Genomic DNA, 25034 nt, shown 5'->3' with positions numbered 1-25034 from the left:
AGAGATGAGTAATACTACATTGTGGGGGCTGCAACCAGGGAGATGACAGGACACTATATAGGGATTGTTGCATGGAAACCCGATCTGCTTCACAAACCTTCACCCATTTCACAATTTAAAATATTAAATAAAGTCTCCGACCCTTGATTGCCACATTCCTCACATCCAAGGAGAAGAAAGTCAGGAGCGGTAAGAGGGGGCACTATTCTAGAACCAAACAGTCATCGATGAAAATTGGTGGCATTGTTTATATGTCAGATTTTGGTTTCTGACCTGTTTTTGTTTTGTTTGGCTTTTTCCCTCCTTTCCTCCCAATACACACAAGGTGATTTTAAAAGACGTGGACTCCCTTTTGTACGTGGACACTGACGTTCTCTTTCTGAGACCCGTCGATGACATCTGGAAACTCCTGAGGCATTTTAACTCTACCCAGCTTGCAGCCATGGCCCCCGAGCATGAAATCCCCAAGATTGGCTGGTACAGTCGCTTTGCTCGGCACCCTTTCTATGGTGCTGCAGGAGTTAACTCTGGGGTCATGTTAATGAACTTAACACGCATCAGGAGTACCCAGTTCAAGGTAAGGAAGTAGTAAAATCCCTTGTTGATAAACCTGCACTGTATTTTCAGCAATGACATCGGCTGGATTTGGAACTGTGTGGCCTATACATGAGAATGGGATGGCTCAAGAAAATGAATGAAAGGTATTTAGGAAGTTTGGAATATTTCACTGGGCACAAGGCCAGGTATCTATGAAACTTACAGTTCAGCTGGTTAGCCCCTTAGCAGTATCTTCTTGCATTTCTGAATTCTATAATGGATGACCTCTGCTTATTCAGGGCTTCAGCATCATATAAAATGTCTAGGAAGTACTCCAAAGATGTAGTTATATAAGTACACAAAGATCATTGTACAGGAGTGTCTGTTGCCTCATCTTTTATCCTAGCAGAGAAAAAATTGGAAAGAATCCAAATGACTATCAATAGAGAATGAATTTTTAAAATAGTATACCTTTTAAGAAGAATTAGGCAAGTCTACTTCACCCAAATGATTCAAGCTTGGCTGGTAACTGAAAGAATTGTGGTTCTAGGCCACCCAGCATCATGACAGGTGAGATGTGCTTTTATAGCGACTGTCACCGAGGAAACCCTAGGAGCAGTTCTGCTCTGTGCCACTTGGGGTTGCCCTGAGTTGAGATTGACTCAGACAACAACGACGTAAGTGGTGATAAATAAGATCTCTGAGTCAAAAATTAAAATGTTGTATAATATGATACTCTATGCAGGGGTCCTCAAACTTTTAAAACAGGGGGTCAATTCACTGTCCCTCAAACCCATTGGAGGGCCGGACGATAGTTTAAAAAAAAACTATGAACAAATTCCTATGCACACGGCACATGTCTCATTTTGAAGTAAAAAAAACAAACGGGGCGAAAACACCCAGCAGGCCAGATAAATGTCCTCGGCGGGCCCCATTTTGAGGACGCCTGGTCTACAGTATGATCCTTTGTGAATACCTAAGAGACTATACAGTATGACGCCTCCTGGAGGAAATTCTGTGCTGTTTGGAATTTTTTGGGGGGTGGCTACTTTTTAAATAAATAAATTTTCAGACAATTGTCGTTTTAGCTGCAATTGAGTTGACTCCCGACTGGGGACCACATCCACAATGGAGCAAGACCCTGCGTAGTCTGGTGCCATCCCCCAGATTGGCCCACCGTGATCCATAGGTCTTCCTGAGCTGATTTCTCAGAAGTAGACTACCAGTTCTTTCTTCCTGACCTTAGTCTGAAAGGCCCTCTGAAATCGGTTCAGCATCCAGCAACATGCAAGCCTCTATGCACAGTGTGGCTGGGCCTGAGGTGCATTGGCCGGGAATCAAGCAAGCTCACATCTTCCCCGTGGAAGGTTAGAATTCTTCCACAAAACCACTACTTCCCCCTCTTCCTTTCAAGAGTAGTTTAATTCTATCAAGATGTTTTCCCTTTAATCCAGAGACAAGAATTTAGCATAAAAAAGATGTTTCATTTTTTTGCATGGGTATTTAAATCATATTTATTCCCCACTCCCAGCCAGTTCCTCATCCATCAAATGTCCCTGGGTATATCTGGCAACACTGACACCACTCCCCAAATTTTGCTTCGTCCTGTGTCTGGTCGTTGGTAGGACCCCTCGCCTATTGGCTCCAGTCCCCACAGGGAAGGAGCTGTTCCCTGTACAGTTTCATTCTGGACGCAAACATCTGCTTTGCCTCAGCCTCTCTGATGGTTCTCTGTCTTCCAGAACAGCATGACTCCAGCAGGGCTGGCGTGGGAGGACATGTTGTATCCCTTGTACCAGAAGTATAAGAATGCCATCACGTGGGGAGACCAAGATTTATTAAATATTATTTTTAATCTCAACCCAGGTAAGTTCTCTCTCTTTTGAGAATGCCCTTTTTTTGTAAGAGTATGCCCACCTCGACCCTGAAGAGCTCATGCCCGCCAGGCTCTGCTGTTGACTGGGCCAGAACCGCACACAGAGTGGCCTGTGTGCCCTCCCCACCACCCACCACCTTTTAACCCAACCCCGGGGCTGATGAATGTTGTGGCGTCCATCTTTAGAGAACGCTTCCTACACGATGCTGCAGAATTCGTCCTAGAAGTCCAAGGTTCACTTGAGGCGCAGGAGGACATGAAAAGGTTGTAGTCTAGGCGTCAGACCCTCCACAGTCTGAACAGTTACTGCACTGAGGACTTCCAGGATCCGTAGGGCGTAGGGTTAAGTGCCTCCTTCAGGGTTAAAAGAGCCCAGAAGGACCTAAAAACAAAAAACGACTATTGTGGATTCAGTTCCAACTCAAGGCGACCCTAGAGGAAATAATAGAACTACCCCTTACCCCATTGCCTTTGTCCCATGGTGACTGGACGCAAGGTTTCCGAGACCTTAGATTGTTAAGGGAGCAGATGTTGAGCTGCAGATGTGGACCTTGAGGTTCGCGTATTCCACACAGCCACCAGGGACCTTGAACTTCCCCGTGAAGCCATAATGACACCAGCAGACCATCAGGCCTGTTCTCCCGGGGAGTGGGAGCTGCTGACTGGCTGCAGCTAAGCACATCACCATTGTGCTGCCAGGGCTCCTTAAGTGACGCACAGAGTCCCAAATCCCACTTTCTTTCCACTTCAGGCCAAAGAGCTGACACGGTCTCATCAGTGATTTGGTGGTGGTGATGAGGCTGGAAGAGGCGAAAGGTCCTGGTCTATGTCTGCATAGTGACACCCAAGACTATACAATTTTCCTTTTTTCTTGCTAAAATCTTGCTTACTGTCATAAAAATCAGAACCATGTGCTCTCCATGAGAAAGATCTCATCCCACACTACCTTTAAAAATCCTGGAGTAGAGGTTCCTTCTACAGATACTTCTCTTTGTCATTGCATGTTACCTTAGATGCACCAACTGTGTTTTATTTTGTTTTAAAGGAAATTATAAAATAAAACGTAATTGTATATGTCCTTGGATCAAAAAGGATCAAAGTCTGAAGACAAAAAATGCATACAGAAAGAGAGTTTCTGGGGAAAAGTCTGGTACTAATTCATTACAAGGGAATATTGTGGCCGTTCGCTTGTTGCATATTTTATTCTGCTTTACTCTGAAATGATGAAATTTAAAGTTCACACCTCCTTTTCCCATCTTAAGCAGATTTCTTTTTTCTAGATTTAGGTGTATTTGTTCAAATACTAACCAAATAATAGACTCCCAGCGCTAGTCTAAGCAAAACCAAAAACCAGTTTTTATGGAGTCAACTCTACTTTGTGGCAACCCCACGTCTCAGAGTCGAACTGTGCTCCTCAGCACTTTCACTGGCTGAGTTTTTGGAAGTAGATTGCCAGGCCTTTCTTCTGAGGCGCATCTGGTAGACACATTTTTTAGTAGCAAGTGCTGTCTCCCAAAAGCTCGGGCTTGGAAGGCAGGCAGGCTGAGTACAGAGCTGGATGCAGGAAAGGGAGGAACCTGGCCTGAACTGTGTTCCAGTCACAGAGACAATGGATTCCTCTCTGCAGACTGCCTTTCCCTGCTCATCATATCTTTAAGCAAGGTGCCACGGCTTCATGCCACAGGTTTACTTACAAGGAAAATCTCCTCCATCCTAATTCCAAATTCCATCCCAAATCAGATAATTCTGATGTGGATCAGCTAGACCTGGAGCATGGAACTAATGGCTTACATTTAGTATTTATGCAGGGGCTTCAAACAAGTTCATGGGGAAATTGCATTTTCTTTCCATTCCATTTTTCCATGAACTTGTTGAAATTCTCATACTAAGTCCTGGGTACTGTTGATGTACTGCATGATCTTACATCAGTCTCACAATGACCCTAAGAATAGAATCCTCATTTTACAGATAAAGATGCCAAGGGAGAATAGGTTAAGGAATTGGTGGCCCAGCAGGGATTACCGGAACTGCACTATGGACCCAGACCACTCCTAGTCTGTCCCTGTGTATTTGGGGAAGAGAAGCTTCCAGAGACGGGGGCAGTCTTTCTCCCAAGGTGCTGCTGGTGGTTTTGAACTGCCAACCATGCGGATCACAGCCCACCGTGTAAGCACTACACCACCACTACACCACCAGGACTCTGCTTCATAGAGTCCTTTAAATACTACCTTTCTCTTACGATTGTGTATCAAGAAATTACCTGACATCAGCAGATCTGTGTTGCTAACCGAGCAGTTTAGAAGATTCCCCATGTGGCTTCCACAGGATTGGGGACATGAACAGCTTTTCCATTAGACTGAGCCCCTTGTCTTCAACTGCGGCTGAAAAGCAGCCAAGCGTAATAGCTTCTGCACTTCCCGTTTTAGATCCCGATGTGCACTGAGCACAAGGATATGATAAAATAACCGCAAAGTCGCTCAAAATCCCGATTCCGAGCAGTCATAGTAACTTGCCGAACGTTCTGGCTTGAGATCAGTGTGTGCTGAAGAACTCCTTGGTTGTTGCTGGTGAAGGCTACTTCACCTGCTGGCCCAGGTACTTCATTAAGCAGGAGAATGTTGAACACAATTCCAGTGATTGCAGTCACATTGAAAGGTTTTTGTTTGTCCATAGTGATCATGAGAACTTTCTCCGAGCCAGGCCATACTATATTTGGGGAAAAGATTTGCCACCTTTCCTCTAAAAAAGAGAGGGAAGCAAAATTAGGCTCAGTGCAGCAGATAAGCATGTTTCTTATGGTACTTTGGGTTGCCATGGATGAAGCCATGCACATAAAACCAGTAGCACGTGTCTGGCATGTTAGTTATTCCTGTAGCAAGAGCATTTCTCCCCTGCTTGCTATGTATATAAAAGTCATCAGCTTAAAAAAATGGTTTAAAACTCTTGCTACAATTAGATACCTGTGGGTTCATCATTACCCAACTTAGAAGTAGGCCAGCTCAAGAGGCGGCAGCTGAAGCCAGTAGCAAGTGTGTAGGGAGCTCCCCATAGCACATTCCTTAACAGGTAAGCCAAGGCAGCGACTTCAAGGGGGGGAGACTGAATTCACATCTTTGCAGGTGGACTTGAGTCAGGGTAGAGCTTCATATCATTGTCATCATTGTTCTGAACTGCCATCAAATTGCCCCCCAACTCATGGACAATGAAATGAGATGCTGCCTGGTCCGGCATCATCCTTTTGATTTGTTGCAGGCCATTGTGATTCATAAGGTTTTCATCTGTTGATTTTTGGAAGTAGATCTCCAGGCCTTTCTTCCTAGCCTGCCTTAGTCTGGAAGCTTTGATGAAACTTGCTCAGCGTCATAACAACAACATGCAGGCCTTCACTGGCAGACCATAAATGATGTCTGCCCAGGAGGTGCATAGAAGGGGCAAATCTGGAGAAGGCCCAAAGAGGACCTAATGGAAAGATGCATTTGGGTTAATGTACTTTGTTTACTGAGAGCAAAGACAAAACAAACAAATACCAAGCCAGCTAAGTAAGGGAAGTGATTTGACGGGCATTGGGACAGTCTCACGAATACAGGCATCAGGTAAAGCCCGGCCGATGAGAGGACCAGCTCTGGAAGGCTACTTGGAACCAAACCTGCCGTGTTCATGCTTCAGAGATGTCACAAACCCTGTCATCGTTGCTTCTCCCCCTGCTTCTCCCTCCATTCTCTCTCTCAGCCAGCAGCCCCAGACCAAAGTCAACACCACCACACAAGTCCACAACCAATGACAATTGATTCCCTCTGGTTCCCAAGTTAAAATCTTGAGGATGGCTCCACCCAGCGTGTGAATTGAGTCTTAGCCCACTATGAACAATTCTCTTTGAATCGGGAGACTGCCCTTGATGTGGTCATCAGTGGCCAGTGGGATAAGAGAGTAGCTCAGAGAAGCTACTGAGCAACAAGCCTATTTTACTATGAACTGAAATGATCGGGCACAGACTATTCCATACTCTTCATATCCCACAAATAGGCACAATTGTACAGCGATAATATATAAAGACTGTAGTAAAGTCATAGAGAATAAGAGAGATTGGAGAGAAGATAAAATAAAGGAGTCAGACACATTTCATGGTAGCATGCTCACCTCAGCCCGTCTTGGTGGTCCATGTGGAGGTGGGTGAACAGAGGAGGAAAGAGTGAATATATTTCTGACCAAGGCTTATATATACTTAGGGACATGCAAGTCCCCCTGATTACAGGTAACCATATACATCACAGGAAGGGGTTGTACCATAGGCAATATAGCAGTGGGAGGGGGACAATCTAGGGGTATACACACAATAGGAAGAGGAGGGATTAAGGGTACACATGTGACAAGATGGGGGGGATCCTATATTCAAGATGGCAGCCTAGCTTAGTTGTCCTTGAGTGGGCTCTCCAAGGAAACAATCACTATGCTTTTCAGTAGGGTGTGAGTCCCATCTACAGTGGGATAAACAATAGTGCTTGATTGTGCTGGATGGCTGATGCCTTCAGGGAGATAACTTCTAAGCAGCTTGCTTCTGAGTGTGCTACAATCATTTACTGTGTGTTGCAAGCAGTGTCCTAGGTCTGACAAACTGGGGGAAAGCCTTCTTGTATCCCACATATAAGGAACAATCAGCTTGTACTTTGCAAATAACTAAGAGGCTCGGTGTAAATGTGGATGCCTTACTGCAGCGGTTCTCAACCTGTGGGTCGTGACCCTTTGGGGGTCAAACCACCCTTTCACAGGTGTCGCCCAATTCATAACAAAATGACAGTGATGAAGTAGCAAAGAAAATAATTTTGTGGTGTCAGGGGGTCACTGCAACATGAGGCACTGTATTAAAAGGTCGCTGCATGAGGAAGGTTGAGAGTCACTGCCTGTCGGATCACTCGAGGAACCCTAGTGGCACAGTAAGTTGAGTCAGCAGTTCGAAACCAGCCACCAGCAGCTCCACTGAGAAAACGAGGAGACTTTCTACTCCTATAAAGAATTACCGCCTTGGAAACCCACAGGGGCAGTTCTACTCAGTCCTATAGGGTCAGAATTGATTCAGTTACAATGAGGTTGGGTTTTTTTGGAAAGGGGTCACTAAGGGATTTCAAACCCTTGAGAATCCATTAATGAGCTGCTTTATCTATGTAAAATTGAGAGGAAAATGTTCAAGACCCAGGAGTTGAAGATACATTAGCTTGAGAAAATATTGTGTTACAAACTACAGTAGTTAAGTGTTTGAAGATTTGGAATTGTAAAACTATTAACTGTTTTATTTCTTTAGCAATGGGGGGAAAAAAAGTACCCTGAACATACCATCTTTTTTTTTTACAAAAATAATTATTTCGACTAATAATTGATTAGTACTTATATTTTTAATGAGTTGAACATAAAACTTAATGTTTAGTTCTTACTTTGTATGTAAAATTTTGCAGAGAAAAGTGGTTTTCCACTAAGCAGTTAATATATTTTTTGATTCATGACATTGATAAGTGTCCACAATTTAATTGTACTTTTCGTACCTCTTCCCTACGTTTACCATTTCCATTTGTCCCACTGCCCTGTCCCTTGTGGTAGTTACATAATCTGTTGCCAACTTGAGACTATGGAGAGTGAAGGGGTGGAGTCTAGCCTGTCAATCAGGTCACAGTTTGATGACCTCATTTGGAGGTGCTAAGGAGATAAATAGCTCGCTGGAGACAGGACACTCACTCACTCCTTGAGAGACATTCCTTGTTGACAAGCCACATGGAGCTACACTGATGGAGCCAGAGCCCTGGAGCTAGAGCAGACATATGGAGACGCATGCTAGCACTGAAATGCTTCCACAAGACTTTTCACCTCCTGGCCTGGGATCTTCCTGCTTTCGGTATCATTGCATGTGCTGTGTGAGTCTATAGAAGAATTCATGGACTAGTACTGGACATATGGGCTTGATCTGGACTGGGCTGGGACGTTTTATTAATATATAATTGCTATATATATTGCTATATATATAATTGCTATATATATAGCTCTTTCTGATACACATATGAGTGTCTCCCTGGATTTGTTACTCTAGTCAACCCGGACTAACACACTACTCTCTAAGCTTTATGTCTGAGTAAATGTTCCCCTTTTCATCTCACGTGTTTGACTATTTTATTAAGTCTTTTCCTTAATCTTGGGACTCCAGGGTTTTTACTGTTTGGCTAACAGTTGCAGTTCCAGGTTAAAGGGTGGCTATGGACCATAGGCTCAAGGCTTCCACCAGCCTTTCAGACCAGCATGCCTCACTGTTTTGTTATTGTTGTTCTACATTTTTCTCCCCTTCTACCCACAGCTTCCTATTGTGATTTCTTTCCAGGCTGCTGGTAACTGGCCACCATTTGGTCTCATGGTTGGGGAGGCCGAGGTCCTCATGGTCCTAGGCTTTGCTATGCACGTGGAGGGAGAGACCAATCATTGTATCGTAGAAATCCCCTCACAATTTTAAAAAAAATCGTTTTACTGGGGGCTCATACAACTCTTATCACAATCCATAAATACATCAATTGTGTCAAGCACATTTGTACATTCGTTGCCCTCATCATTCTCAAAATATTTGCTCTCCACTTAAGCACTTGGTATCAGCTCCTCATTTCCCCTCCTCCCTCCCCGCTGTCCCCCCTCATGACCCCTTGATAATTTATAAATGATTATTATTTTTTTCATGTCTTACATTGTCCGACGTCTTTCTTCACCCACTTTTCTGTTGTCTGTCCCCCCAGAGAGGAGGTTATATGTGGATACTTATCATCAGTTCCCCCTTTCTACCCCACCACTCTCACCACTGGTCCTGAAGGAATCATGTGTCCTGGATTTCTTGTGTTTCTGGTTCCTATCTGTACCAGTGTACATCCTCTTGTCTAGTCGGATTTGTAAGGTAGAATTGGGATCATGATAGTGGGGCCGAGGAAGCATTTAAGAATTAGAGGAAAGTTGTATGTTTTATTGTTGCTACACTGCACGAGACTGGCTCATCTCTTCCCCGCAACCCTTCTGTAAGGGGGTGTCCCATTACCTACAGATGGGCTTTGGGTCTCCACTCTGCACTCCATACATATGTAAATATATTTGTATAGGATGATGGTGAAATAGATCTATGTGCATATATTTATAGGTTTAGTATTAAGGTAGCAGATGGACATTGGTCCTCCACTCAAGTACTTACTCAATGCAAGAACACTTTGTTCTATTAAATTGGCATTCCATGATGCATACCTTCCCGGCACGATCGCTGAAGACAAATGTGTGCATAACCAAATGTGGTGAAGAAAGCTGATGGTGCCCAGCTATCAAAAGATAAAGCATCTGGGGTCTTAAAAGCTTGAAGATAAACAAGCAACCATCTAGCTCAGAAGCAATAAGGCCCACATGGAAGAAGCACACCAGCCTATGCAACCATGAGGTGTCGAAGGGATCAGGTATAAAACATTAAAGAACAAAAAATCATATCATTGTAAATGAGGGGGAGTGCAGAGTGGAGACCCCTCACAAATTTTTAACATCTAGTCACTATTCATCAAGAGAGGCTGTAAAGCATTGTTGCTATGTACTGCGTTATACCAATGGATATAGATGCCTGCCAAAACTATGGTTCTAAGTCCTCAGGCCCAATGATTCAGTTCCTCAAGGTCTTTGTATATGTCTAAGGAATTTGCATAATTTTGCCTCTTGTATGCGCTATTATATGCTTGAATCTATTTGCAGCATATATGAACATGCATTAGAAATATCCTGTCAAATCCGTAGATGCTCATGGATGTATTCCTATTTGTCATCTCACCCTGCTCATCTTAGAACTCTACCTGTGTACCTGCCTGTAAATTATGTATGTTATTACTGGCATTGCATGACTGCATGTTTAGTAATAGTATTGACCATCATTACCTTACTCTTGCACACCACCCAGTGTCATCTCTTTTTTTTTTTTTTAATTTCTAACGCAAGTTTATTATTCTGTTTCTGATTCAAAAGACAGAATGATACCATGAAAGACTGGTGAGAGTGTAGAGTGCCAGAAACTACAAAGTGTTACAGTCACATAAGAACAATCTGGAAGCTTTTTCACAACAGTAAATATAATTTTACAATATAATCAAGCTACCATTCTCAAATCATTTAAAAGTAAAGTTACATAAAATAATGCGCAGTAATTATAAAGTGCTTTTATCCAGAAGTTGAAATATACCAAACCAAACTTAGTGACATTGCATAGATGCCAGGTCATAGTGACCCTATAGGACAGGGTCATCTCATGCCTTGGTCATGATTTTCCCTTCATTGTGTACTACCTTTCTCTTCACCCAAGACAATCCATGTCTACTACTTACTTGTTTTTCTTCCCTCCCCCTTTCATCACTGATAAACATTAAATAATGGCTTTGTCAAGAATTCCTTTTCTTCACTTTTTATAATAATGGTATCATGCAATATTTGTCCTTTTGTGATGGATTTTTTTCCCCCACTCAGCCTAATATTCTCCAGGTTTATCCATGGTATGAGACATTTCATGGATTCATCATTATTCTCACTATTTAAGGAAATGCCATACCACTTTCCATAGTGGTGTACCAGTTTATGACCCCGCCATCAGAGTATGAGAGAGCCAACCTCCTACACCATCACCAGCATCTGTTTTTCAAGTTATCCTTGACATTGCAGGATGTCTTTGTGCACGTCTTTACCTCCCTGGCTAAGCTTATTCCTAAAAATTTCATCATTTGGGGGCTATTGTCAGTGACTTTGTTTTCCTGGTTTCCTTTTCAGAGTTTTCTTTGTTAGTGTCCAGGAATCAAGCTGACTTTTTCTATTGGTACCATGCTTCGTTTCTACCTCGGCAGCTTTCTTATAGAGTCTCCTGAATTTTCCATGTATAGGATATATCACCTACAAAGAGAAATACTTTCCTTGCTTCTTTATTGATTGTTATCCCTTTCTCATTTCTCTGTCTAGGATTTCTGGCACAATAGTGAATACGAGTGGGGATAAAGGACATACTATCTGATGCTTGTTCTCCAGGGGAATGTTTCAGTCTGCCTCAATTGAGAGTAAAGTTGGTTGTTGGCTTTATATGCCCTTAATCATGTTGAAGAATTTCCCTTTTATTTTTATTTTGCTGAGAATTCTTATCAGGAAATGGTACTGAATTTTATTAAATACCTTTCCTGCATGGATTGGAATGGTCATGTGGTTCTGTTCCTTTGTTATATTTATGTGTTGCATTATTTTGAGTAGTTGTCTAATGCTAAAGCATCTTTGCGTACCTGGTATGAATCCCGCTTGGTTGGAGTCCAGAGCTCTTCAGTTTCTCTCTTGCTATGGGTCACATCTGTTATTTTTAACCACCCACTGTTGACTTTCCTTTCTTTTGGTAAAGGTTCCCAGCTTCCTTGCAGGACTGACTTTCCCCCATTGCATGTAGTCTGAGAGCCCTGCTCTCCCCTGACACCTGCAAAGCCTGCCAGACCGTCTCCTGGGAACCAGAGCTTTGAGGGCAATTACCCAAGAGCAGAAAGACACTCATCCTAGCAGAGTGCTGAAAGCTGACATGAATGAGTCACCTCCCTCAAAGCCCCAGGAGCTGCCCATTCCATGTCCTAATTCATCCATATCCCTGCGTTTATGTGCTACTACATCACCTTTCAAAGGAAAAACATTTTTTTTCTTTTGGCTACAAGTTAGATTCAAACTTGTTTACTTGCAACTTAATCGAGTGGTACATGTTTTGAATATTCTATAGCAGTCTATGCACATGGCCCCTTTTCTGTTACTTTCTACCTTCAAAGAAATTGTCTTTGCCCCAGCAGAACTAAAGAGGCTTATCTTTCCTAAAACACTCTCTGATTTCCAACCTTTCATTCTGCTCGGGCTGGTTTTTTTCTACCTTAAATACTCTGAGGGCTCTGTTTCAGACTGTCAAAAATTCTTCCTTAACTTTAAGTCCAAGTTCACACAAAAGTTCCGAACTTTCTCTCATTTCACCTCCCAGAAATAAGCTCTCCTTTCTCTGAACTGCAGTAAAACACGGTGTTTGTTCATTTGTGTGATACTGAGTACTGTCTCCGTGAAACCCACTGTCACTGAGTCCGGTCCATCTTCTAGAGACCCTGTAGGACAGAATAGAATTGATAAGGCAGGAATCTGTGAACAAGCCGACTCTCCCGTCTTTTCCCTTTGAAGAGGCTGCTAGATTCAAACTTCCAACTTTTCGGTTGGTCTGCAAGTGCTTCATACTGTGCCGGCAGGGCTCCTTCGACGTCCTTTAAAGAGCATAAATTCCTTGAGGGCAGGAGCAACACCTTATCATCTATGGACAATGATATTTTATAATAATGTGATGAGTAAATGCTTATTTAAATTATATCCCCCAATGTATTATGTTTTCTGGAAGAATTCTGAAAGGAGAGTATAAGATGTGAATTGAATTATTTGGAACCCAATATCCGTTTTGAGGTTCAATAGCTGGGATTCAATAGACGGAAATCTACAGCTCCCTAAACTTGTCAACAAATGTTCTTTATTGATCCTGTTGAATTCCCTTAGGAATTGACTCCATGGCAGTCGGTTGGTTGAGGCTTATCCCTTTCCTAAGAGTGCAGTAGTGGAGTGTCCTGAGCTGGGTGGGGTAAACCACAGAAACATATTGTGTTACAGTCCTGGAAGGCTAGAGCCCTCCCCGGTGTCAGCCGGGCTGTGCTCCTGTGAGATGCTTCAAGTAATCTCCTTATCTGTTTCTAGTATTCCTTGACTTGTGGATCCATCACTCCACTCTCTGCTTCCATCTTTACAAGGCCATCTTCCTTGTGGGTATACACTTCCACCTCTTCTCCAAAATCCAGTATGATGCCCTGCTGAACTAACTGATAGCATTGACAAAGACACCTTGATACTACTCAGATTTCCAAACAAGTTCATGTTCACATGCACTAGAGGTTAAGACTTAAACATATCTTCTTGAAGGACACAATTCAGTCTATAGCATATGCCCGTTGATCTTTTCCAAAGACAAGGTCTAAGATTTTCACGAGATTCTCAAAGATCTGTGACCACTAAAGGGTTAAGAATGGCTGGGAAACTTCAGGTCTAAAAGCAATTGGAATAAACACTGCTCACAGGTATAATGTTCCCCGTTTTAAAAAAAGACCAAAAAACAACCAACTCACTGCCATTGAGCAGAATCCTATTCGTAGCAGTCCCATGGGACAAAGTAGAACTGCCCCTGTGTGTTTGCAAGACTGTAACTCTTTATGGGAGCATAGAAAGGTCACCTTTCTCCCTAAGAAAGGCTGGTGGTTTCAGATAGTTCAAACTGCCTGTTCGAAACCAGCAGCCACTCTGAGGGAGAAAGACAGGGCGTTCTACTCTCTTAAGGGTTACTACACCACCAGGGCTCACTATATGTTAAAAACCAGTAAGATGCTCTCAGTTTATCTCATCTAGTCCTTTTAGCAACCTAGTGCAATAGTTCTTGGCATAACATTGGTAAGGAGGAAAAACAAAGAAACTGTAGTAAGGAAGATAACAATGATTATAAGCACTCAGCCCAAAACCCAAATGCTCAGCAGTTTGCACCTGTGGCAACTCCAAGGGAGACAAGACGCAGCAACTAGCTGCACCTGTGGCACCTCCAAGGGAGACAAGACCCAGTAACTTGCTCCATAAAAACTTTGCTGCCGATCAGAGCCCGCGGGAGCCAATGAAGGGGGAGGAAGAGAGAGTGCAGCACATCCTGGCCCACCAAGCCAATGCACAGACAGGAGCATATGGCCAGCCCCACTACAAGGCACAACATCCTTCACTGACCCATAGCCCTAGGGGGGACAACACAGGAGACACATTGTGGGAATTGCGCCTGAGGCAAAACACTAACACGTGCAGCAGAACAGCAAGGGGAGCAGAGCAAAGAAGTCCCGGGGGAATACAAAAAATAGACTTTGGGGCCAGGGCATAGCACCCCAGGTCAACAAACAGAACTTGAACTACTTACAGGCTTTTCTTTTCTTTTTTTTTCTTTTTGTCATTGGTTTTGTTGCTTTGTTTTGCTCTGTCTTGTTTTTGTGCATATTATTATCTCTGCAGGTCTATCTAGATAAGATAGGTGGGATAAACAATCTGGAGGAGAAAATAACGGGACCGATGGTTGGGGGGTGGGGGTTATGTGAGAAGGAGAGGTAGGGGAAAGGAAATGGTGTTACTGAACCCAGGGATAAGGGAACAACAAGTGATCCAAAATCGGTGGTGAGGAGGGTGTGTGAGGCCTGATAGGACTTGATCAAGGGTAATGTAACTGAGAGGAATTACTGAAACCCAAATGAAGGCTGAACATAATAGTGGAACAAGAAGAAAGTAAAAGGAAATAGAGGAAAGAACTAGGAAGCAAAGGGCATTTATAGAAGTCTAAATAGAGGCATGTACATGTATAAAGATATTTATATATGATGATGGGGAAATAGATCTATGTGCATATATTTATAGGTTTACTATTAAGGTAGGTAGCAGATGGACATTGGGCCTCCACTCAGGTACTCCCTCAATGCAAGAACACTTTGTTCTATTAAACTTGCATTCCATGATGCTTACCTTCCCGACACAATCACTGAAGACAAAGCGGGTGCATAAGCAAATGTGGGGAAGAAAGCTGATGGTGCCCGGCTATCGAAAGATGAAGCGTCTGGGGTCTTAAAGGCTTGAAGATAAACAAGCAACCATCTAGCTGAGAAGCAACAAAGCCCACGTGGAAGAAGCACAGCAGCCTGTGTGATCATGAGGTATCAATGGAATCCGGTATCAGGCATCAAAGAGCAAAAAATCATATCATTGTGAATGTGAGGGAATGCGGAGTGGGGACCCAAAGCCCATCTGTAGACAACTGGACATCCCCTTACAGAAGGGTTATGAGGAAGATACTAGCCAGTCAGGGTGCAGTATAGCAACGATGAAACATACAACGTTCCTCTAGTTCTTTAATGCTTTCTCCCCCTCCCCCAATTCCACCTTACAAATCCAGCTAGACCAGAGGATGTACACTGGCACAGATAGGATCTGGAAACACAGGGAATCCATGACAGATGAACCCCTCAGGACCAGTGGTGAGAGTGGCGATACCGGGAAGGTAGAGGGAAGGTGGGGTGGAAAGGGGGAACCAATTACAAGGATCTACATATAACCCCCCCTCTGGGGGACAGACAACAGAAAAGTGAGTAAAGGGAGACGTCAGACAGTGTAAGACACGACAAAATAATAATAATTTACAAATTATCAAGGGTTTGTGAGGGAGGGGAGGTGGGGAGGGAGGGGAAAAATGAGCTGATACCAAGGGTTCAAGTAGAAAGGAAATGTTTTGAGAATGATGATGGCCATAAATGTTCAAATGTGCTTGACACAGTAAGTGTATGTATGGATTATGATAAGAGTTGTACCAGCCCCAATAAAATGATTAAAAAAATATTTTTTTTGCAGCCTTGAAAACACTACGGGGCAAGTCTCTTCTGTTTTATAGGGCTGTGATGCGCAGTGCACAATGCTTAGTGTTCAGTGCACATAGCAACAGCCTATTTACTGGGTGCTTATTCTCCCCGTTGTAGCTGAGGCATGGAGAAAAGTGATGTAATTTGCATCTGTTCATACAACCAGTAGCAAGGTTCTGTGTTCAGTCTCAAAAGAGTGACACTAAGAGATTGGACTCTCCTCCACGAGGTGTCAGCTGGTTGTTGTTGCCCCCATCAAGCCAACTCTGACTTTTGGCAGCCGACATATAACGGAACAAAGCATTGTCCAGCCCTGCACCATCATCATGCTTGCTAGCAGGTTTGAGATGACTGTTTTGCAGCAGTTAATGTGCAGTAAACCTGAGCGTCAAACCTGGACAACCTGTACTGCTTCTAAGAGAGGCCTGGTGATTGATTCGTTGTTTCAGAACTTGGCTGTTAACTGAACCACCAATCTCTTTGCAGGGAGAACATCTAACTTTTGTTATGATTTACAGCCATGGAAATGCTGGGAACAAGGGTGGGGGGGGGTGTTCTGGTGGGGAGAGGGCTGTAGTTACAAAGGGTCGATATCTGTTGCAATCAACTATCCAGCTACTGGTTTGATTTTTTGGAATAGTCTGACTTCTAAATAGATGGCAAGTGTTTCAGTAACACACCAACATTATAAAGCCAATAGAAGCCGTATTTGAACCCAAGCATATCATATTCCAGAAAAACCTCTCCTGTTTTTGGTCTCACTGGGCTCAGTCTTCCAAGGAGGCTATAGAAGAGACTCCTGTCTGCTGTCGGGAAGCCCTAGCCTATGTGGGAACAGACAAAGCCATTCATCACCAAACCTTGTCCCCCATGAAGGCAGCAGCAAGGCTTTCCCTGTATTTGCTGTGTCCCCACTGCACGTATCTGTACATTCAAACGATTGCTGCATCTACAAAGATACAGATGGGCTCTTGGACCGTTTACTTGGCAGAGAGTGTTAACAGCTACCCAGGTAAATGGTGGTGCACGTAGATGTCCAGATGGCTGTTCTAAGTGAGTGCTATGGGACCTTTAGCTTATGAGAGGAAGCAGTGGGACTGTGGGCAACTTACTATATCCCAGGCACTGTTTCAAAACCTTTTAATGTTTTTACTCAGTTACTGCTCACAGCCAGCCTATTAGAAATCCCAGATTAGTGGCCGTCCACTTGATTCTGATTCATAGTGACCTTATGAGTGTGCGAGTAGAGTTAACCCCCACAGGGTTTTCGATGGCCGGTTTTTCAGAAGTAGATCACCAGGCCTTTCTTCTAAGGTGCTTCTGGATGTGCCTGAAGATCCACCCTTTCAGCTAGCAGTCAGGCACTTAACCTTTGCACCACTCTAGTGTCGGCTGCTGTCAAGTCTATTCCGATTCACAGCAGCTCTTTAGGACAGGCCCATAGGGTTGTCAAGACTATACGTCCTATGAGAGCAGATAGCCTCTTCTTTTCCCCATGGAATGGCCCTCTGACCTTGTGATTAGCAGTCCACTGCTTAACTCTGGTGCCACCAGGACTTCCAGTTATTCTTGTCCCACCAACCCCCTTTTCAGACCTGGGAGAGCTCAAGTGCAGAAAGGTCATATCGGTCTTACATGGAAAAACTGGGATTCAAATCTCGGTCATGGCATCAGGATGAGCAGGCTTCTGTACTGCCTAATGCCCGTGTCTTGAGTGTGGAGGTAAAAATCACGGTGGAATAAAGTTCTCCTGGGAGAAGGAGAATCGAATACTGTGTTGTGAACAGTTAAGAATCTGATGGAAGGTTCTACCAGGGGGCACTGCGTGCTGGCCTTAGTCTTCAGCCTTGATCTTGAAGTAATCTCTAGTAAATCTCTAAGGAGTGGTCCTCTGCCCCCCTGCAAGCACCTCCATAAGTCGGTTTTCCAATAGGACATTGATTTGTTCTGATCCCCCTGTGCTCCCTCCCAGGCTCTCTCCTGATCGAGGACATATATTTGCAGATGCGTTGGATCTGTAACTCTTCTAATCCCAGCCTGTAAAGGAATCAAGCTGAGGAACCACGAAGCCAGAGGCCCTGGAATCTATTACCAATTGTGTAGTGTTGGAGGAGCCCTGGTGGTGTCGTGGTGCAGCTCCTCAGGAAAAAGACTGGGCTTTCTACGCCCGTAAACAGCTACCTTCTCGGAAACCCACAGGGGGCTTTCTGACTATGAGTCAGCATTGACCCGATGGCACGGAGTTTGGTTTGGAGTCAGTAAAGGGGATTTTTCTGAGTTCAGTAGAATTAGAACAGTTTCTCCACCCTGACCCTACTGATATAATCCTTTGCTGTGGGAATCTTGTGCATTATAAGATATTTATCTATCTGCCTGTTTTCTCTTCTTAGCCACCAATAGATATCAATAGTATCCAACCCTTCTTGTGACAAGCAAGAATGTCTCCTTCCAGACACTACCAGGTGTTCCTTAGGGGGGTCACCCAAAAAGCTGGTCAAAACCACTAGATAGAGATACAAAAGCACACACATCCGCATGGGCACACACACCAAGAATGTGTTTGGTTTCTCTGTTTTTGTTTTGTTTTTCTGAATGTGTTTGTTTTCTTCCTTTCTTTTTTTCTTCGATAGTCAAGTTCTTTTGGTGGGTGCCCCTCCCCCCCTTATTTCATTTTTGCTTATTTGTTTGTAATCCAAAAGGAATCTTACTTCAAGCTTGATTTGTGTTTTCTGAATGTGTCCATTTCAGAGGTGCCCCGGGATGTAGTGGTTATACGTGGGGCTGCAAGCTACCAAGTCAGCAGTTGGAAACCACCAGCTGTTCCTCTGGAGAAAGACGGGGCTTTCTACTCCTGTAAGGGGTGTCAGTCTCTGACGCTCGGGGGAGCAGTTCTCTCCTGCCCTCCAGGGTGGCTGTGAGCCAGCATTGCCTCAATGGCAGTGAGCCAAGTCTGCCCATTTTAGCATCACTTGGTGCAGAGTTGGTTATGGTTGGAGCTCTGGACACTCTTGAGTTCAGCTGTGTGCCTAGCACTCTTTGGCACTGGACATGCATTTTCCTACTCAGTCATCCAATAAAATCCTCGTGTTATAGAAGACCCCTGATTTCACTGTCTTTGAGTGCCACAGTTGGGATTGGGACCCAGCTGCCTGTGGTGCTACTTGATCTTCTTGTCCACGATGCTGAATGACCTTTCTTTTGTATGACGTTTACAGTATCCTATCAATGGATGAATGGATAAACATAATGCCACATATATCCATACAATGGACTATTACTTAGTCATAAAAAGATACAAAGTATTGATACATGCTACTACATTTATGAACCTTAAAAACGTTATGTTATGTGAAAGAAGAGTTACCAAAGACCTCATTTTATCTGATTCTACTTCTGTAACATAGCCAGAATAAACAAACTACGGAGACTGGAGTAGATACATAGATGCTATGGGGTAGTGGAAAGGGTGTGGAAGGAGGGAGGGTTTTGGGTGTTTTTCCCCTCTGATTGTGATGGTTCCATTATACTGTGAATATGCTAAAAACCAGACTTTAAATCAGTGAACTGTATGGTTTATATTTCAGGGAAGCTGTTTTTTGAGAAAGATATACTTTAAAAAATTTTTTTAAGTTACAATACCCCTAATGCATACCCCTTCAAATCCTGATTTCAGAAGTTTAATAAATGTCATGAAATTGCATCTCGGGGCAATGAATCACCTAATGAAGTCTGGTGCTTGTAGATGGTTTGGACAGCTGTTTGGTTACTCTCTGGGCATAAGACGGAAGCTGGCACTCACTGTGGACATACATCTCTCTTTATTACCTCCAGAGTGTCTCTATGTGTTCCCCTGCCATTGGAATTACCGCCCCGACCACTGCATGTATGGGAGCAACTGCAAAGAGGCCGAGCTAGAAGGTGTGTCTGTCCTGCATGGGAACCGAGGTGTCTACCATGATGATAAGCAGCCAACTTTCAAAGCGCTCTATGAAGCAATACGGGATGTAAGTGTGCTCCTGCCTTGGTTACCTGAAGCAGACGGGGGCTTTGTCACCCGTCCTCTGGAAGGTCGACTGGTTTCTTCCCCCAGAGCTTGCAGTTGCATCAGGATGCCCCCACTCCACTCACTCTACATTCACGACAGCCACCTGCCACTCTTCACCAGAGCCACTCCTTAGTTCACCAAACCAAACTCACTGCCTCGAGTGGCTTCCGCCCCACAGCGCCCAACAGAACGGGGTAGAACTGCCCTTGCGCATCCGAGACGCTAACGTTCCCTTCGTTCTCCCTCAGCGGCTGGTGGTTTCACGCTGCTGACCTTGGGGACTGCAGCCCAACTCGTAACCGCTATGCCACCAGGGCTCCTTTCTCCTTACTTATTATCTCCAAATAAGTTATTCTTTTATTTTTTTTAACTTAAAGAAATTTACTTGAAATTCCACATCACAGAGGGAAACCCTGTGCCATTGCCATAATAACCCAAAACCAGACCACGGCCATTGAGTTGATTCCTACTCATAGTGGCCCTATGTAACGTTTAAGATGAAATTTCTATAGGACCAGACTGCCTTGTTTCTCTCCCTTAGAACCACTGGTGGGTTTGAACCTATGATCTTGCAGGCAGCATCCCATCATCTAACCCACAGCACCAGCAGGCTCTTTATTTACTCTAATAGGTTCTACTCTGCCCTCTAAGGAAGCGATGAGTCTGAATTCAACTCAGTGGCAATGGGCCTGGTTTTTTCAAACACCCTCCCTTTGCCATTTATTAGTTGTTGGTTAGACAAGGTCAGCAATGCAAACCACCTTTTGCTCCACAGAAGAATGACGAGACTGTCCACCTATGTAACAATTTACAGTCTCAGAAACGCCCCTGATCTTATTTCTGCTGATTTGTTTGGAATCCAAAAGGAATCTTATTTCAAGCTTGACTTGTGTTTTCTTGATCTACCCATTTCATGAGTGCCCTGGGCGTGTCGTGGTTACACATGGGGGTGCTAGCGACAAAGTCAGCTGGTGGAGACCGTCAGCCGCCCCTCTGGAGGAAGACGGGGCTTTCCACTCCCATAAGGAGTGACAGTCTCGGAAACGCACAGCGACAGTGCACCCTGTCCTCCAGGGTGGCTAGGAGTCAGCATCAACTTGATGGTGGTGAGGAAAGAAGAGAGAAATGTGGGCATGCCCCAATTTACAGTGTATCTGAGTTAGGACAAACTACACGTATTCCATCTTTTCCCCTCCTTGTACATCTTGTCAGATGTTTGCTGGCAAATGTTCCATGCTATTATTTACTGTTCAGAACACTGCTGTATAGCAGGCAATAACCATGTTTTTAATTAAAAGAGAGAGATTGTGCTTACATCAGAGCCCACTCAGAGTGGAGTTGTTGGAACGGAACCCCGTTTGTAAGTCATCGGCCACCTGCATCTTCTTGCCTTAAATCCAAGATGGACAGAACTTCCTTTTTGTCTCACCACCTAACATCAGACCAATTGCTACCTGCGAGTGCCGCGCACCCCACATTTTTGGAAAAGCCTCAGTCCACGTTATCTTTTGAGTTTGCCAGGTAAAAACCAGCAAAGCTGACTTTCAGGGCTCACTCTTTGGAAACAGCAATTCCAAAACATGGAGCAGGAGGTTAGTGAACTTGGGCCAACCTGGCCTGCTACCTGGTTTTGTTTGTTTGTTTGTTTGTTTTTACACTGTGAGGTCTAAGAATGCTTTGTAAGCTATGGATAGAGGAGAGGTATAAACATAAGTGTGTACATATGTAAATATACTAATTAATTAAAATACAGGTATTGGCCTATGCACACATATTGATATGGAAAATACATTGAAGTAATAGATGGACTTTGGACCTCTGTTGCAGCCCACCCTCAATGCAAGAACTCATTGTTCTAATGACCTGGCATTCCACAATCCTCACCCTCCCAGCATGGTCACTGAAGATAAAATGGGTGCACAAGCAAATGTGGTGAAGAGAGCAGATGGTGCCCAGCTATCAAAAGATATAGTGTCTGGGGTCTTAAAGGCTTGATCTTTTTTTTTTTTAAATCATTTTATTAGGGGCTCATACAACTCTTATCACAATCCATACACACATCAATTGTGTAAAGCGCATTTGTACATTCATTGCCCTCATCATTCTCAAAACATTTTCTCTCCACTTAAACCCCCGGCATTAGGTCCTCATTTTTCCCCTCCCTCCCCATTCCCCCCTCCCTCATGAGCCCTTGATAGTTTATAAATTGTTATTTTGTCATATCTTTCCCTGTCCGACGTCTCCCTTCATCCACTTTTCTGTTGTCCGTCCCCCAGGGAGGAGGTCACATATGGTTCCTTGTAATTGGTTCCCTCTTTCCTACCCACTCTCCCTCTACCCTCCCTGTTTCGCCACTACCACCACTGGTCCTGTAGGGCTCATCCGCCCTGGATTCCCTGCATTTTCAGCTCCTATCTGTACCAGTATACCTCCTCTGGTCTAGCCAGACTTGCAAGGTCGAATTTGAGTCATGATAGTGGGAGCGGGGAGGAAACATTCAGGAACTAGAGGAAAGTTGTATTTTTCACCGTTGTTACATAGCACCCTGTCTGGCTCATCTCCTCCCCGAGACCCCTCTGCAAGGGGATCTCCAGTGGCCTACTAATGGGTTTTGGGTCTCCACTCTGCACTCCCCACATCATTCACTATAGTAAGATTTTTTGTTCTGATGATGCCTTATACCTGATCCCTTCGACACCTCATGGTTGCATAGGCTGGTGTGCTTCCTTCACGTGGGCCTTGCTGCTTCCGAGCTTGATGACTGATTGATTACCTTCAAGAAAGGCTTGATCTTAAACAAGCGTCCATCTTGCAGAGAAGCAATAAGCCAAATGGAAGAAGCACACCAGCCTATCTGACCATGAGGTGTTAACAGGATCAGGAAACAGGCATACGAAGACCCCAAACAAATATTGTTGAGAACAAGAGGGGTCGGAGCAGATACCTAAAACCCATCTGTAGACAATGGGACATCCCTTCAGAGAAGGGTCACAAGGGAGGGATGAGTCAACCAGGGCGCAGTATAGCACCAATGAAACACACAATATTCCTTTGGTTCCTTGAGGCTTCCTCACCCCCCACTATCATGACCCCAGTCCTGCCTTCCACTTCGCGCAGGACTGGGGGCTATACACTGGTACAGATAAGAGCTCACAACATAAGGAATCCAGATCAGAAAAACCCCTCAGGAACAAAAATGGGAATATCAATACCAGGAGAGAAGGAGTAAGGAGGGGAGGAAGGGGGAACCAATCGCAATGATGGACACATCACCACCACGACCACCACCATCACCTCTAGAGAGAGAAAACCAGATTGCTGATAATTTTATATATATATTTATAAAGATAGTTATATAGCACAAGAAATGAACAGTTAAATTATAAAGCAGTACAAATGGCTCAGTGCAACTCATTCCCATGAGAGAGTTGTAAGACATTAGCAGTCCTTCAAGTCGTGAGGGCTGCCAGGTCTTCCTCTGTAGAGAGAGCTAGGTTATATCAGCACAGCAGCAAATAGCAAGGTAGGTCACCAACTGTCAGTCCCCAGCTCCAGAGATGTAAATTTCAATCATGTGGTCTTCAAGGGACCTCAACTTACAGCGACACAGTCCACAGGCTAGGCGTCCCACAGGCAGTGTAGCCTGTAAATTGAGGCACAGAACAAGCAAGGCAGCTGCACACTGGTCTGATGATCAAAGAGCAAGAGACGAAAGGCGAGGCTCACCGAGCCATTTATCTCTCCGCCCTTCAATTAACCCCACTTGTGTTTATCGGCCAGGCTGGCACAATAAACTAACTACCTCAATCGACCCCTTGCCAACCTGGAACCTGTACACAATTCTTTAGCCATATATACTTATATAATTTCCGGACATTGATGAAATCACGCTTATCATCAATCATCTATCATACATATAAATGAAAACACACTGAGTCCAATTGTATCTGATATATTATACCTGATCAAAGGAAAGATATGCAGTAAGCACATAAAAATAAAATACATTGACAATTACAAACCTCGCTTTTGCAATTGATCACGTGGTCATAATTGATAGGTAGACTACCTTCTACTACTATCCATTCTGTATTTCCTTTGCCCTCTACCATCACGGGGACCAATCAGCCCCATTGTGGGCATTTGGGCCACTTCTTCATGCAGCTTACTTGTCCCTTCAGGTCCTGCTTTGGCCCGATCTCATATATACCACTTCATTTAACAATGGAGTGTTGCTGCGCACGTCCAACTTTATGATTCCATGGGTCAGGAGTGCTTCTAGAGAAATAAAATCATAAATATGGGCTTCTTAAATTGGCTCTCCAGCCTGTTTAGTCTTAACACTAGTAATGCTACTTCAACACCCCAAAGCATGGATGAGTCTGCTACTCCTACTAATCCATGGTGTGAAGTAGAAAAGACAATATATAAAGTGGCACCACTGATAGATGAGGTGCTGGTTAAAGGAGAGGCTCTGAATGTGTGGTATTTTCCAGGAGTTTTGTAAGGATGACAAGTGTAGAGAAGTTGGTTGGCTGGTCCTTCTTACAATGGAAAGTGTGATTGAGGAGAGGGATGGTCCCAGAGCCTCAAAAGTGTGCCTCAGGCGCAGACTAACGGATTTGAAAACTTCCACCTGTGCTACAAAGGAGAGCCTTCTCTCCTCTAGCAAAAGAGCTGACATTGCTGAGAACCAGGTCCAGAGTCTCATTATGCGAGTGGCTGAATTACAACGGCAGCTGAATTGCAGATCTAGAGCAGTGTCTGAAACCAAAGTGAGAGCATTGATTGAGAAAATTTGGGACCCCGAAACATGGGATGGGAACATATGGGCTGATGATCCAGAAGAGGAGGATATTGAGCCCTTAGAAACAATTGACCCAATAGATCTATGAGTCTATATTTATAGGTTTAGTATTAAGGTAGCAGAAGGACATTGGGCCTCCACTCAAGTACTCCCTCAACGCAAGGATACCTTCTTCTATTAAATTGGCATTCTATGATGCTCACCTTCCCGACACAACCGCTGAAGACAAAGCGGGCGAATAAGCAAATGTAGTGAAGAAAGCTGATG

General features: G+C 44.1%; 1 protein-coding gene across 1 annotated transcript in view; it reads left to right on the top strand.

Annotated features, from left to right (window-relative positions):
- Positions 1-25034, top strand: part of GXYLT2 (glucoside xylosyltransferase 2) — an 81024-nt gene that overhangs the window by 49004 nt on the left and 6986 nt on the right. Inside the window, exons 3-5 of the mRNA XM_030885603.2 lie at positions 326-577; positions 2280-2403; positions 19747-19919. Of these exons, the coding sequence (XP_030741463.1) occupies positions 326-577; positions 2280-2403; positions 19747-19919 (549 nt within the window). The remainder of the gene's footprint in view (positions 1-325; positions 578-2279; positions 2404-19746; positions 19920-25034) is intronic.

This window comes from Echinops telfairi, unplaced genomic scaffold, assembly GCF_000313985.2.
Source record: "Echinops telfairi isolate 266 unplaced genomic scaffold, ASM31398v2 ScPeMD7_31;HRSCAF=116, whole genome shotgun sequence".
Lineage (NCBI taxonomy): Eukaryota > Metazoa > Chordata > Mammalia > Afrosoricida > Tenrecidae > Echinops > Echinops telfairi.
The sequence above is the reverse complement of the archived record's forward strand: the minus strand, read 5'-3'. Positions and strand labels throughout refer to the sequence as shown.